We start from the raw sequence: 13,246 nt of genomic DNA, 5'->3' as shown, positions 1-13,246 counted from the left end.
ATGCTCCCCCTTGTACCTTATTATTCTGACTTCTCTACTTTCTCTGCTTAGACTCTCTAAGATGCCCAGGGGCTCAGCCACCCCAATAAGCCAACAAGTCAGTTTTGTTTTCTGAATTTAAACTAAATCTTTAATCCCAGCACGGTGGAGGCAGAGACAAAGGGGGTCTTTGAGTTTAAGACTAGCCTGGTCAGCGGGGCTTGGAGGCAGAAGCAGGCAAATTGCTGTGAGTTCAAAGCCAGCCTGATGGTCTTCAAAGTGAGTCCAGGACAGCAAGCTACACAGAGAAGCCCTGCCTCAAAGAAAGAAAGAGAGAGAGAAAAAGAAAGAAAGAAAGAAAGGAAAAACAAAACAAGCAAACAAACAAAAAAAACCTAGCCTAAATACATAGTAATTTCTAGGCCAGCGAAGTCTACATAGTAAAACCCTGTCCTGGAAAACAAAACAAAACTGTTTCTGTTTCCATCTTGGATATTTCTTCTTATGTTTGTCTGATAGCACCCCCTGTTTATTAGCACTGCTGACCCTTCAGTTAGCACCTTCATAGCCTTCTGTTAACCCTGTCTGACTCAGGCTTTCTTCGTTATATGAAAGCTATATCCATTAGTGATTAAGTCTTTTTTTGTTTTTGTATTTCGAGACAAGGTTTCTCTTGTACTCCTGGCTATCCTAGGCTCATTTTGAAGACCAGGCTGGCCTCGAACTCACAGAGATCCGCCTGCCTCTGCTTCCAGAATGCTGGGATGAAAGAAGTGTGCCACCATGCTCAGCTCCTAGTTAAGTCTTGTTCCCTCATTCTGGCTTACTTCTAAACTGGGCTCTTTTTGTGTTGGGGGCCGTGAGGAGATTGAAGCAGGAACTTTATACATAGCACTGGTTATACTGGACCTCACTGTGTAGACAAGGGTGACCTTAACCTCAGAGATCCACCTGCCTCTGCTTAGAGTACTGGGATTTAAAGACATGCACCACCACTCCCAGCTAAACTGGACTCTTTACTCCTCGTCTTCATTCCTTTGTAGAATGGAAGTTTATTAAAGCTACTTCTTAAAAGATTTATGTATTCGAGGCTTGAAGAGATGGCTTAACTGTTACAAGTACTTATCTCACCAAGTATGGTGGCGCATGCCTTTGATCCCAGCACTTGAGAGGCAGAGGCAGGTGGATCACTGTGAGTTCGAGGCCAGCTGGTCTACAAAGTGAGTCCAGGACAGCCAAGGATAACACAGAGAAACTCTGTCTTGGAAGAAACAAAACAAAACAAAAAACAAGTACTTCTCTCTCTTGTAGAAGACTCATATAATTCAGTTTCCAACACCCACATGTTGGCTCAAAACTGTATTTTACCCCAATTCAGAGAATCTAAATGCCTCCTTCTGACCTGTGAGGACACCAGGCACACATGTAGTATATATACATGCAACAAAACATTCAAATACATAAAATAAGTAAGTGTAAAAATGTTCTTCTAAGAGTATGTTTTCATTTTGTGTGTGTGTTTGCGTTTGTGAGGGAAGTGCTGTATATAGGTGCACCACATGCATGCAGGATTCCATGGAGGCCAGAAGATTGAGCCACCTTTTGTGGGTGGGGGAACTGACCCCGGGCCTTCTCCACAAGCAGCAAGTGTTCTTCAGTATTGACATATCTCTGAGCCCTATGGAAGATATTTTAACAATAGATTTCTAAGCACACGTTAAGAGAAAGAGATGTAGCTGGGCGCACATCTTTAATCCCAGCACTTGGGAGGCAGAGGCAGGTGGATCACAGTGAGTTCGAGGCCAGTCTGGTCTACAAAGTGAGTCCAGGATAGCCAAGGATACACAGAGAATTCTGTCCCAAAAAACAAACAAACAAAAAAAGGAGATGTGTCCAGATAAGAGACACCCTAGTAGTTACAGGCATCTCTAAAAGAGAATCTCACTGTTTCTCCTATTCTTCAATCCATTCCCCCCCCCCCTTTTTTTTTTTTTTTTTTTTTTTTGGTGGTTTTTCAAGACAGGGTCTCTCTGTGTAGCCTTGGCTGTCCTGGACTCGCTTTGTAGACCAGGCTGGCCTCAAACTCACAGTGATCCACCTGCCTCTGCCTCCCAAGTGCTGGGATTAAAGGTGTGCCCCACCACGCCCAGCTGTCATTTTCTATTACCAAAAGTATCTTGTGAACAGAAATTTGACATTTTTTGTCTTGGGTATAAAGCAACAACAGAGTACTTACCTAACATGCCTAAGACCCTACATTCAATCTCTAACACAACAAAAAGCAAGCAAAGAAGTTTCATTATTGTATGCATGTGGATGTTTGTTATTATGTATGTCTGTATACCACATACACGTGCCAGTGGAGTCCAGAAGATATCAGATCGCTTCAAACTGGAGTTTGAAACTACTGTGGGGGTACTGAGAATCAAATCCAGGCCCTCCAAAATAGTACCCAGTGTTCTTTTAAGATTTATTTATTTATTTATTGCGTATACAGTGTTCTGCTTGCAGGCCAGAAGAGAGCATCAGATCTCATTATTAATGGTTGTGGGCCATCATGTGGTTGCTGGGAATTGACCTCAGGACCTTTGGAAGAACAGACAGTGCTCTTAACCTCTGAGCCATCTCTCCAGGCCATACCCAGCACTCTTAACCACTGAGACAACCCTCTCACCCCTAATAAGTAACTTTTTTTTTTTTTTTTTTTTTATTTATTATTATGTATACAGAGCTCTGCCTGCATGTACCCCTGCAGGCCAGAGGAGGATATCAGATCACATTATAGATGGTTGTGAGCCACCATGTGGTTGCTAGGAATTGAACTCATGACCTTTGGAAGAGCAGTCAGTGCTCTTAACCACTGAGCCATCTCTCCAGCCCCAACTTTTTTTTTTTTTTTAAATAAAGAGTGCTAGGATTAAAGGCATGCACCACCATGCCTGACTGATCTGATACCTTCTTCTGGACTGCAGGTGTACATGCAGACAGAGCACTGTTTGTGTGTGTGTGTGTGTGTGTGTGTGTGTGTGTGTGTGTGTGTGTGTGTATGTGTGTGTGTGTGTGTTTTTAATCCTTTCACTTGTGATGATGGCTTCTCAGATTTGTATTCCTTCCATTTTATTTCTGTGGTACATATCCTCTATTGCCACATCCATGATTGATCTTTTCAGTCACCTATAGCATCTATTAACAAAATCTTTGGACCTCTTCTGGAAAACAAGTATGTATGCAGGCAGAACACTGTATACATAATTAATAAGTAAATAAATCTTTAAAAAACAACAACAAAGTCTTCATGTTCTTTCTCATGATCAGTGCCCAACGTAGTCCCATATGCATCCCAAGACAAGCCTCGTTACATCAATATCAATATATTTACTAGGAAGCAGATCTCAACCAAGAGATCAGTGGGTTACCTTGAAAATGATAATAAAGAGGGCTGGAGAGATGGCTCAGCAATTAAGAGCACTGTCTGCAGCCTGGCCTAGGATAATCAAGGCTACATAAAGAAACCCTGTCTGGGGAGGGGGGGGCATTGCCTGCTCTTCTAAAGGTCTTTTTTTGGTTTGTTTTTTTTTTCCCCCTCATTTTTCCCAAGACAGGATTTCTGTGTGTAGCCTTAGCTATCCTGGAGTTGCTTTGTAGACCAGGCTGGCCTCGAACTCATAGTGATCCACCTGTCTCTCCCTCCTGAGCGCTGGGATTAAAGGCGTGCACCACCGCGCCTGGCTGATTTTTGTTTTTGTTTTTTTGTTTTCCGTCTTCTAAAGGTCTTGAGTTCATTTTCCAGCAACCACATGGTGGCTCTCAACAATCTATACTAGAATGAGTCTGTGTGGGCTGGAGAGATGGCTCAGTGGTTAAGAGCACTGGCTGCTCTTCCAAAAGTCGTAAATTCAATTCCTGGCAACCACATGGCAGCTCACAAATGTCTGTAACTCCAGCTCCAGGATATCCCGACACCTTCTTACAGACATACATGCAGGGAAAACACCAACACAAAATAAATAAATCATGAAGTGTTTTTTAAAAGAAAGAAAGAAAATGATGCTAGAAGTGTATCTGTTTCTCTTTTAGTGATCCTAACCTTGTTGATAAAGAAGACACTGACACTAGTAGCAAAGGAGGCTGTGCCCAGCCAGCCACTGGCTGGAGGAAAGGAGCAGGCCTGGGATATAGCCATCCTGGACTGAGTTCATCAGAGGAGGTGAGAAGAATTCTGTCTTCCTGGGAGTTACATGCACCTAGAATATACTGAACTTTGTCTGTCTGGCTTCAGAACATATGCCCAAAATAGAGACCAGAGTTCAATTTCTAGAAATCAGTTCTTCCACCGTTTAGGGATCAAACTCACACCATCAGGTTTAATAGCAAGGAGCTTTATCCACTAATCCAAATCACCAGCCCTCCCCCTCGATCCTGTGCTGCCATGCTAGGCCTTTGGTGATCTCCTCCCAGGGGGTGTAGTAGTTGAATGGAGACCATCATACTCTTCTATAAAGAATGAGCGATGACAGCAGTATGGGAGCTGGGTGGTTTGAGACTACTAAAGGATCATTTGATTAAAAAAGAGAACTAAGAGGGCTGCGGCTGTGATTCTGACTCAGGTGGAGCATTCACTTCTCAGGCTTGAGGCCCTAGTTTCAATCCCCAGTACCAATACAAGAAGGAAGGAAGAGAGAAAGAAAAGGCTTGGGGCTTGGGGGGGGCGGGGCAGGAATGACACAGGGAACTAAAGAACCAGAGAGCCAGTAATCAAGGATTAGTGACCCCCTATATTTTTTTTTGGTAGGGGTCTTAGAGACAAGGTTTCTTTGTGGAGCCTTGGCTGTCCTGGACTCACTTTATTGACCAGCCTGGCCTCGAAGTCACAGGGTTCTGCTGCCTCTGCCTCATTGAGTGCTGAGATTACAGGTGTGTGTCACCATGTCCGTCCGGCGCAGTACGGACACAGCTATCTTTGATAGCTAAGATGCGGGAATCATGAAGTTAGTCTTAGTTTTCTAGAGGGACATAGCTCCTCTTATTTCAGGGAGGGCCCATGGAAAAGATGATCAGAAGAAATATTGCCCATTTGGGTAGCATTGAGTCTACTCAATTTGAAATTGCTTACCTTCAGAGACTTATTCATTTCATTCTTGTTAAAACTTAAGTGTCTGGGGCTGGAGAGATGGCTCAGCGGTTAAGAGCACTGATTACTCTTCCAAATGGAACTGGGTTCAATTCCCAGCAACCACATGGCAGCTACAACTGTCTGTAATTCCAAGGTCTGATACCTTTCCACAGACATACATGCAGGCAAAACACTAGTGCACATAAAATTTTTAAAAAATTAAAAATTTAAGTGTCTGAGGCCGGACATGGTGACCCCAGAGCCTGGGAGGCAAAGGTAGGCAGATCTCTGTGAGTTAGAGTCCAGCCTGGTCTACAAAGTGAGTCCAGAACGGCCAAGGCTACACAGAGAAACCCTGTCTCAAAAAAACAAAAACAAAACTTATATGTCTGATATTGAAGCCTTTATTTTGAAATCAAGAAATTGTGGTCCTCATTATCCAAAGATCTCACTTCACTCTTCTTTCCACAGACTGAAGGCCGGATGAGAGGGCCTGGGGGTGGCACCCCAGGAAGAACCAGCAAGAGACAGTCCAATGAGACTTACAGAGATGCTGTTCGAAGAGTTATGTTTGCTCGATATAAAGAACTCGATTAAGAATGGAGATACCCCACAGGACACAACTTCCTTCTTATTTTGTTTGTCCATCTCTCCTTTTGTTTTGTTACTGTTCTTGCTGCTAGAACTTTTTTAAATAAACTTTTTTTCAATGTGAATATATTTTGTTAAAGTTTTTTTTTTTTCCACAATAGAGAGTAGAGCTTGATGGTAAGAAGTAGAAAATGCCTCCCTGTGGGCACATCTGAGTTAATCCTGAAATGGTCACCTATGCCACCGTGAGCAGGGGAATACTGTCTATCTGTTTGAGTAGAGAACATAGCTAATGATCCTAATGTAATCATGAGAAGAGCCTCTCTTAGCTTGTGAGTTTTGGTATAGCACATTTCCATATATGGGTTTACAAATGAAAGATTCCGAAGTCCTTTTTTGTTTTCTTTTTTTTCTTTTTTCTTTTCTTTTTTTGTGGGGGAGGGTTGAGACAGGGTTTCTCTATGTAGCTCAGGCTGGTCTCCATCTCACAGAGATCCACCTGCCTCTGCCTCTTGACTGCTGGAATTACAGGCATGCGCCACCATATGCAGCCAGAAGTCCTTTCGACCACCCAAAGGCTACCAGGAAAACAAAGTCCTACAGCCATCTCAAAGCAAAAACTTCTTTGTTTTCCAGAGCACTGGTTCCAATACTGGGACAAAAAGTTTTATTTTTATTTTTGCCAGATAATAGAGTTTTTGGGGGAGGTTGGGGAGCTATTTGTTTTAACAGACTTATGAAAATTCTTTCACTTGGCTAGGGGTCTTTTGAAAGAGTTTTAGTCTGTAACTCAAGCTGGCCTCAATGTCCTCATAGTCCTTCTGTTTCCACCTCTGGGAGCTGAGATTACAGGTATTTGCCAAATTCTCCTGATGCTTTTCTTTCTTTTTCTTTTCTTTTCTTTTCTTTATTTCTTGTGTTTGTGTGTGTGTGTGTGTGTGTGTGTGTGTGTATGTGTGTGTGTGTATTTGTTTTATTTTTTGAAACAGGGTCTCTCTATGTAGCCCTAGCTGTCCTGGATTAGCTTTTTAGACAAGGCTGGCCTTGAGTGGACAGAGATCTGCCTGCCTCTGCCTCCCAAGTGCTGGAATTAAAGGGGTGTGCCACCATGCCGAGCCTACTTTTATTTCTTTAAACATTCATCTTGTGTGTATTTGGGGGTTAGAGGAGTTGTACTCAAACCAGTGTATGTGTAGAGGTCAGAGGACAACTGTAGTAATGAGATCTCTTTCTGAGACCTTGTAGGTTCTCCAGTTAAAAACACCGCCTGTGATCCCGTCACTCAGGAAGCAGAGGCAGGCAGTTTAAGGGCAGCGTAGTCTATAGAGTGAGTTCTCAGCCAGGGCTACACAAAGACACCCAGTTGTGTGTGTTGGGGGCGGGGGTGTTAAGAGAAAGGAAGGAAGAAAGAAACTAAGATTATGAAGCGTGGTGACAAGTGTTTGAGGAACCATCTCACTGGTTTTTGGTTTTGTTTCTAATTAGTAAGCTTTACTATTTTTATTTGTCTCTGTATGTGGGTGGTGCCAGAAAAGAATGTGGGAGTCCTGGAACTCGTGTTAACAGGCTTGTAAGCTACCTGCAATGAGTGCTGGAAACCGAATTTGTATCCACTCAGAGTGTCAAGCAATCAGTCTTAACTGCTGAGTCATCTCCAGCCCTCTAACTCAACTTTTAAGTTTTGTTTAAATGAAAGACAAAAGACTATTTCATTAAAATTTTGTTTAACAAAACATTTGCTTTTTTTTTGTTTGTTTGTTTGGTTTTGGTTTTTCGAGCCAGGGTTTCTCTGTGTTACCTTGGCTGTCCTGGACTCAGGCTTTCCTCGAACTCAGAGATCTGCCAGCCTCTGCCTCTCAAGTGCTGAGTGCTGGGATTACAGGTGTGTGCCATCAAGCCCAGCTAGCTTTATGTTTAAAAATTAATTAGGGCCGGGCGTGGTGGCGCATGCCTTTAATCCCAGCACTTGGGAGGCCGAGGCAGGTGGATCACTGTGAGTTCGAGGCCAGCCTGGTCTACAAAGTGAGTCTCGGACAGCCAAAGCTATCACAGAGAAACCTTGTCTCGAAAAACCAAAAAAAAAATAAATAAATAAATAAAAATAAAAATGAATTAGTAGGAGCCTGGAAAGATGACTCGGCGGTTAAGAGCACTGGCGGCTCTTCCAGAGGACTAGGGTTCAATTCCCAGCACCCACATGTCAGCTAACAACTGTCTGTAACTCCAAGACCTGGCACCCACAGACATACATCCAGGCAATATACACATAAAATTTTTAAAAATGAGTTGGCAGCCGAATGTAATGGCTCACCTTTAATCCCAGCAAGCCATGGTGGATCTAAATGAGTTCAAGGCCACATAGTCTACATGTGTGAGTCTACATAGTGAGTTCCAGAACAGCAAGAGCTACATAATGAGACCCTGTCTCAAACAGTAAAAGGCAACCATTTAACATTGACAGGTCCAGCAGTGTAATCACTTTGGGGGTGTTCATAAGAAGTTACTGAGGTACAGAGAAATTGCTCAGTGGTTAGAATACTTGGCTGCTCTTCCAGAGGACTCAAATCCGGTTTCCAGCATCCACTTCAGGCAGCTCACAACTGACCCAGTAGATCCATGCTGTCTTCTGGCTTCCTTGGGCATCAGAAACGAAACTGGTACACAGAAATACATGTGAACAAAAAACCTTACACATATGCACACAAAAATATTTTTAATATTTTTAATTATGTATATTTAGGTGCGGTTATGTCCACATATATGAGTGTAGGTGCCCCTGGAGACCAGAACTGAACCTAGGTCCTAGAAGACCGTCCAGTGTTCCATCTTACCAGCCTCCTCCTCTCAAAAATAATATCTCTTAAAAACAACAGTTGGCTGGGCGTGGTGGCACATGCCTGTAATCCCAGCACTTGGGAGGCAGAGGCAGGCGGATCTCTGTGAGTTCGAGGCCAACCGGGTCTACAAAGTGAGTTCAGGACAGCCAGGGCTATAAGAGAAACCCTGTCCCAGGGGGGAAAACTTGTTTATTAGACCAGGCATGGTGGCGCAAGTGTAGAGGTAGAGGCAGGAAGATAGAAAACTCAGGGTCATCCTTGGTTCCATAGTGAGTTCAAGACTGGGATACGTGAGTATAGCTTTAGGCACAAGGCAGATAACTGGTAGTGGCCAGTAAAGCCAGTGAGTTCTGTATTCTTGGCAATGGGCATCATTCATAGTGGAAATTGGAATATTGGAACTCAGAGATCCACATGCTCCCATCTCCTGAGTATTTCTGGAATTAAAGTCGTGCGTCACCACGTCCAGCCCTTAGTTTGTTGTTTTGTTTCATTTTTGAGGCACAGTTTCTCTGTGTAGCTTGGCTTTTCTGGAACTTACTTTGTAGACCAGGCTAGTCTCAAACTCTGAGATCCCCCTACCTCTGGAATTAAAGGTGTGGATCACCACACCCAGCTACAAATGATTTCCCTCCACCTCCTGGTTTTTCAGGTTTTTCTGTATAGCCTTGGTTGTCCTAGACTTACTTTGTGACCAGGCTGGCCTTAAACTCACATCCGTCTGCTTGACTCCGCCTCCCAGTGCAGGGATTAAAGGCGTGCGCCACCATGCGCAGTTTACAAGTGCTTTCAATGATCAGCAGATAAATGTTTTCTGAAGATAAATGTTTTATGTATATGCTCACCCATAATTTGGCATACATATTAATGGATATGTATACAATATATAAAGTGAAAATACAAAGATATAAAAGAAAGACCTTGGGTATGTGTTTCTAAAAAGGAACAGTCATGTTTTGAAGCATTTCTAGCCAGTCACCCTAATACCAGCATGCCTTTAGTCAAAGAAAAGGCTCCTAATCCCAGGATGTGGGGTGAAAGTGGGAGGATAAGAAACAGTCCCAGGGTGTGGTGGCAGAGGCAGGCAGATCAATGTGAGTTCAAGGCCAGCCTGATCTATAAAGTGAGTCCAGGATAGCCAGGGCTATATCACACAGAGAAGCCCTGTCTCAAAAAATCAAAATACAAAAACAAACAAGCAAACAAAAAACAGTCCCAGTACTCAGCAGGTGGGTCTCAAGTAGAGGTCAGTCTGGTCTACATTGTGAGTTCCAGGGTAGCCAGAACTATAGAGACCCTGTCAAAAAGAGAATTGGGAAAAATCAGCTCCTAAAATATAACTGCATATGCCAGAGGGCAAGTTATGCTAACTGGATGGTAAGAATAGCCCCACATACAGAACAGAGCAAAAACAAAACATACTCTAGAGTTCTGTCTATTTTGCTGGAATTTTTTTTTTTAAGGTTTTATTTATTATGTATACGATATTTGCCTGCAGATCAGAAGAGGGCACCAGATTTCATTCTAGATGGTTGTTAGCCACCATGTGGTTGCTGGGAATTGAACTCAGGACCTCTGGAAGAGCAACCAGTGCTCTTAACCTCTGAGCCATCTCTCCAGCCCCATGGAATTTGTTTTTTTAATGGATGATTGGGATGGTGATTTGGTTTGACTTTGAGTTGTTCGTTTTATGTTAACTTATTTTTCGTTGTTTGCAAACCCGCATTCATGAGTGCATTCATGCATGCCAAATCAAAACGAAGTCAGAGGACAACTTTCGTTAGGAGTTCTCGCCTTCCATCCTGAGGGATGCAGGGATGGAACTCAAGTTTGTTTTGTTTTGCTTGTGACAGGGTCTCAAAATACTGTTCTGGAGTTCACATTCTAGCTGCTATCATGGCTTCTGAAAAGGAGCTACTTCATTACCAGTTCACTAATTATTAGTTCTTAAGCTTGTAAAACAAGACGTTAATGACTTGCCCTAGGACAACAGGAGAGAGAAGAACAAAGTTGCCCAAAATGGCTTCAAATTCATGGCAATCCTGCTTCTTTTATCTGGAGTATTAATTATGGCATGCACTGTACTGTACTGTGCTTAACTTGAGGCATTGTTTTAGAAAAATGGAATTAAAAAAATGTAATGATACTATAAAGACCGGCGTACAGGAATTTTCCCAGTTTCCATAAAACTCAGTTTAATACCACCTCAGGTTGTACAAAGTTAGAAGGATAGTGTTTGTGAAGACCCTCCACAAAATCTAACTTCGCCTCTAGGAAAGTAACCAAGTAGCATTCCTTCTCTAGAAGCTGGATTATACGTTTTACAGTGTACCAGGCGCTTGTAGAGTTCACATCCGGGTTCTCAGAGACTGAATGGCAGCTTTGTCATGAAGCCGAAAAAATACGCAAAAAAATTAACACAGGGTCTAGTGACAGGCTGCCTGGGAGACCACAATTCCCGGCAGCCCTCGCGCATACAGGCGCCTTCGCTGATTGGACGCCTCTGCAGAGGCGGGTGGGGTGGGGATGGGGGAGGGTCGAGGCGCGAGGTACTGTGGGTAGGAGAAGACGGTCGGTGGAGACGCCATTTTGTGGAGCGGCCGAACCCTGTCGGAGGTTCTGGGACGCAGAGCCGCTACTGCTTCTGCTTCGTTCCCTCTTTGAGGGTGAGTGCGGCTGCCGTCCATTACGTCCCAGTGGGTTTTGCCGTTGGTGCTGTCCCTTAAGTCTGCCTGTCAGCCGCCCGAGGTGACCGCTCAGCCGCGTCTTTGAAGGGACTAAACTAAGCAAGCGTTCGCGGGCCGCGCCCCTTCTCGCCTCTGGCTCTGCCAGCTTTCATAGGTCGCTCCCTAGCCCGTTCCTCGGCCCGCCTCTTTCGAGTTGCTTGTCTCTTGCTGGGACCTTGTCCGGAATCCCCTGCCCAGCGGAGTGGTCGAGCGCCTGTCCCTCGGACACCCCTCGGGAACACCTGGCAATCTCTTAAGCTATCATCGCCCTGCGTCTGCAACTGCATCTCACCCTGGGAAAGGTGGTTTGGAGATGGTGATCTGAGGACTGGGAATCTCCTCAGAGGTGGGGAGGGAATGTTTGTAAGGTGGGAAAGACAGACTGAACGCCGGATTCAGTCTCACGGGCCTTAGCGACGCCATCTCGGCTGCGACACCCCACGAAGGTGGGTGCGGGCACCTCCCGGGAAACAAGGGACAGCCGTAGCCATTCAACCCCGGAACTTGAACTTCCTAGGTGTCTATTTTATTAAGTCAACGAATGTTCGTTGAGTGCCTGCTTTAGACCAGATGCTAGAAAAAGCTATAACTAAAGTCCCTGGGACATCAGATGTTTTATTACTGCCCGCGGGCAGGAGACAGGCTGTTTGTTGGTCACTTAGTGGCCTGTGTCGATCAGGGTTGGTCCAAGATACGTGTTATTGATACACAGTAATCCGCGTCAAGGTTTTATCTTGTCTTACTGAAATAGATTGAGATCAGGCGCTGCATTATACATGTAAATTTTACTTAGATCCAGCTTCTAAGGCTTTAAGTTCTTGTCGGAAATTTTTGAGTTATGTTTCACGATTTTTGTGTTGAATTTTATACTAATGAAGACAATTGGATGAATGTTTTAGCCATCAGCCATCTCAATAGAATTGCTTTGATTGTGGAAATAAGCTTTTTGCTTTGTAATCTTCCTGTTTCTTAACAAAATGGTAGCAGGATTTAGTGTTGACAGCCCTCCTTTTTCTCCCCCATCTTACTCACTCTTAAGGATTGGTGGGATCTTAGGCACAGTTGCATCCCAGTTTGTAGGGTGTTTGAATTAAGTAGTCTCTGAAATTTGCAGCAATCTTTTCCCCCCCTCTAGAGGAAAAATCAGACCTTTTGAAGGAGTGAGCTAGATCTTCAGTGAGAAAATGGGTTCAGACAAAAGGTGAGTTATAATACATTTCATGCTTTTGATAAGCTTTTTAGTTAGTAGAGACTGAACTATGTTTAAAATTGTTTATTTAGCCCTGTGTGATGGTGGCTTATGCTTTTAATCTCAGCAGAGGCAGGCGAATCTCTTGAGTTCAAGGCTAGATGGAGCTACATAAAGAAAGCCTGTCTCAGAAAAATAGGAATAATAGCCAGGTGTGGTAGCGCACACCTTCAATCCCAGCACTCAGGAGACAAAGGCAGGTGGATTGCTGTGAGTTCGAGGCCAGCCTGGTCTACAAAGTGAGTCCAGGACAGCCAACGCTACACAGAAAAGCCCTGTCTCAAAGGGGGAAAAAAGAATAATCAATTGTTTATTTAGCAAACAAATATTTAAGCACATACTTTGTGTCAAGTGTTTCAAATGACTGCTTTCATGATTCTGTTCTCATATCAGTCTAGTGAGAGAGTTCAATGTTATGTCAAAAGCTATTTAAACTGCTGTCTGGACACATGAGATGCATAGAAAAGCTTCTAGGAGAAAGTACTCTCTGAGGTTAAGTCTGAAGGCTGAAAATTAGGTTAAGGAGAGCAGTATGGAGTGGGCCATGGAAAGTTCCAACTGTGGGCAGGAGCTATTCAAAGCCTGCTTGTCCAGCTGTAAGTGAATGCCACTCCTTGTTATTCCCTAGCGATACAAAGACGCAGAGCTAAGTGGCCTGGGGTCACGTGTTCATCAAGAAGGGAAAGGGAAAAGCTAGAGAATTTAGATAGAACATTTTAGGGTTGGGGATATAGCTCAGGGGCATATGAGG

The 13,246-nt window shown here is 43.8% G+C and overlaps 2 protein-coding genes across 10 annotated transcripts in view; both read left to right on the top strand.

Moving 5' to 3' along the window:
- Positions 1-5,801, top strand: part of Rbm6 (RNA binding motif protein 6) — a 105,416-nt gene extending 99,615 nt beyond the window's left edge. For all 7 annotated transcript variants that reach the window (XM_051140473.1, XM_051140477.1, XM_051140472.1 and 4 more), the window contains 2 exons: positions 4,057-4,186; positions 5,564-5,801. In XM_051140473.1, the coding sequence (XP_050996430.1) occupies positions 4,057-4,186; positions 5,564-5,689 (256 nt within the window). In that variant the 3' untranslated portion in view covers positions 5,690-5,801. The remainder of the gene's footprint in view (positions 1-4,056; positions 4,187-5,563) is intronic.
- Positions 5,802-11,068: 5,267 nt separating this feature from the next.
- Positions 11,069-13,246, top strand: part of Rbm5 (RNA binding motif protein 5) — a 35,736-nt gene continuing 33,558 nt past the window's right edge. The window contains exons 1-2 of one of the 3 annotated variants that reach the window (XM_051140610.1): positions 11,069-11,186; positions 12,382-12,447. In XM_051140610.1, coding sequence (XP_050996567.1) covers positions 12,431-12,447 — 17 coding nt within the window. In that variant the 5' untranslated portion in view covers positions 11,069-11,186; positions 12,382-12,430. The other 2 variants (XM_051140611.1, XM_051140613.1) reach the window with 2 other exon arrangements.

Source organism: Acomys russatus, chromosome 32 (genome assembly GCF_903995435.1).
Source record: "Acomys russatus chromosome 32, mAcoRus1.1, whole genome shotgun sequence".
NCBI lineage: Eukaryota > Metazoa > Chordata > Mammalia > Rodentia > Muridae > Acomys > Acomys russatus.
The sequence above is the reverse complement of the archived record's forward strand: the minus strand, read 5'-3'. Positions and strand labels throughout refer to the sequence as shown.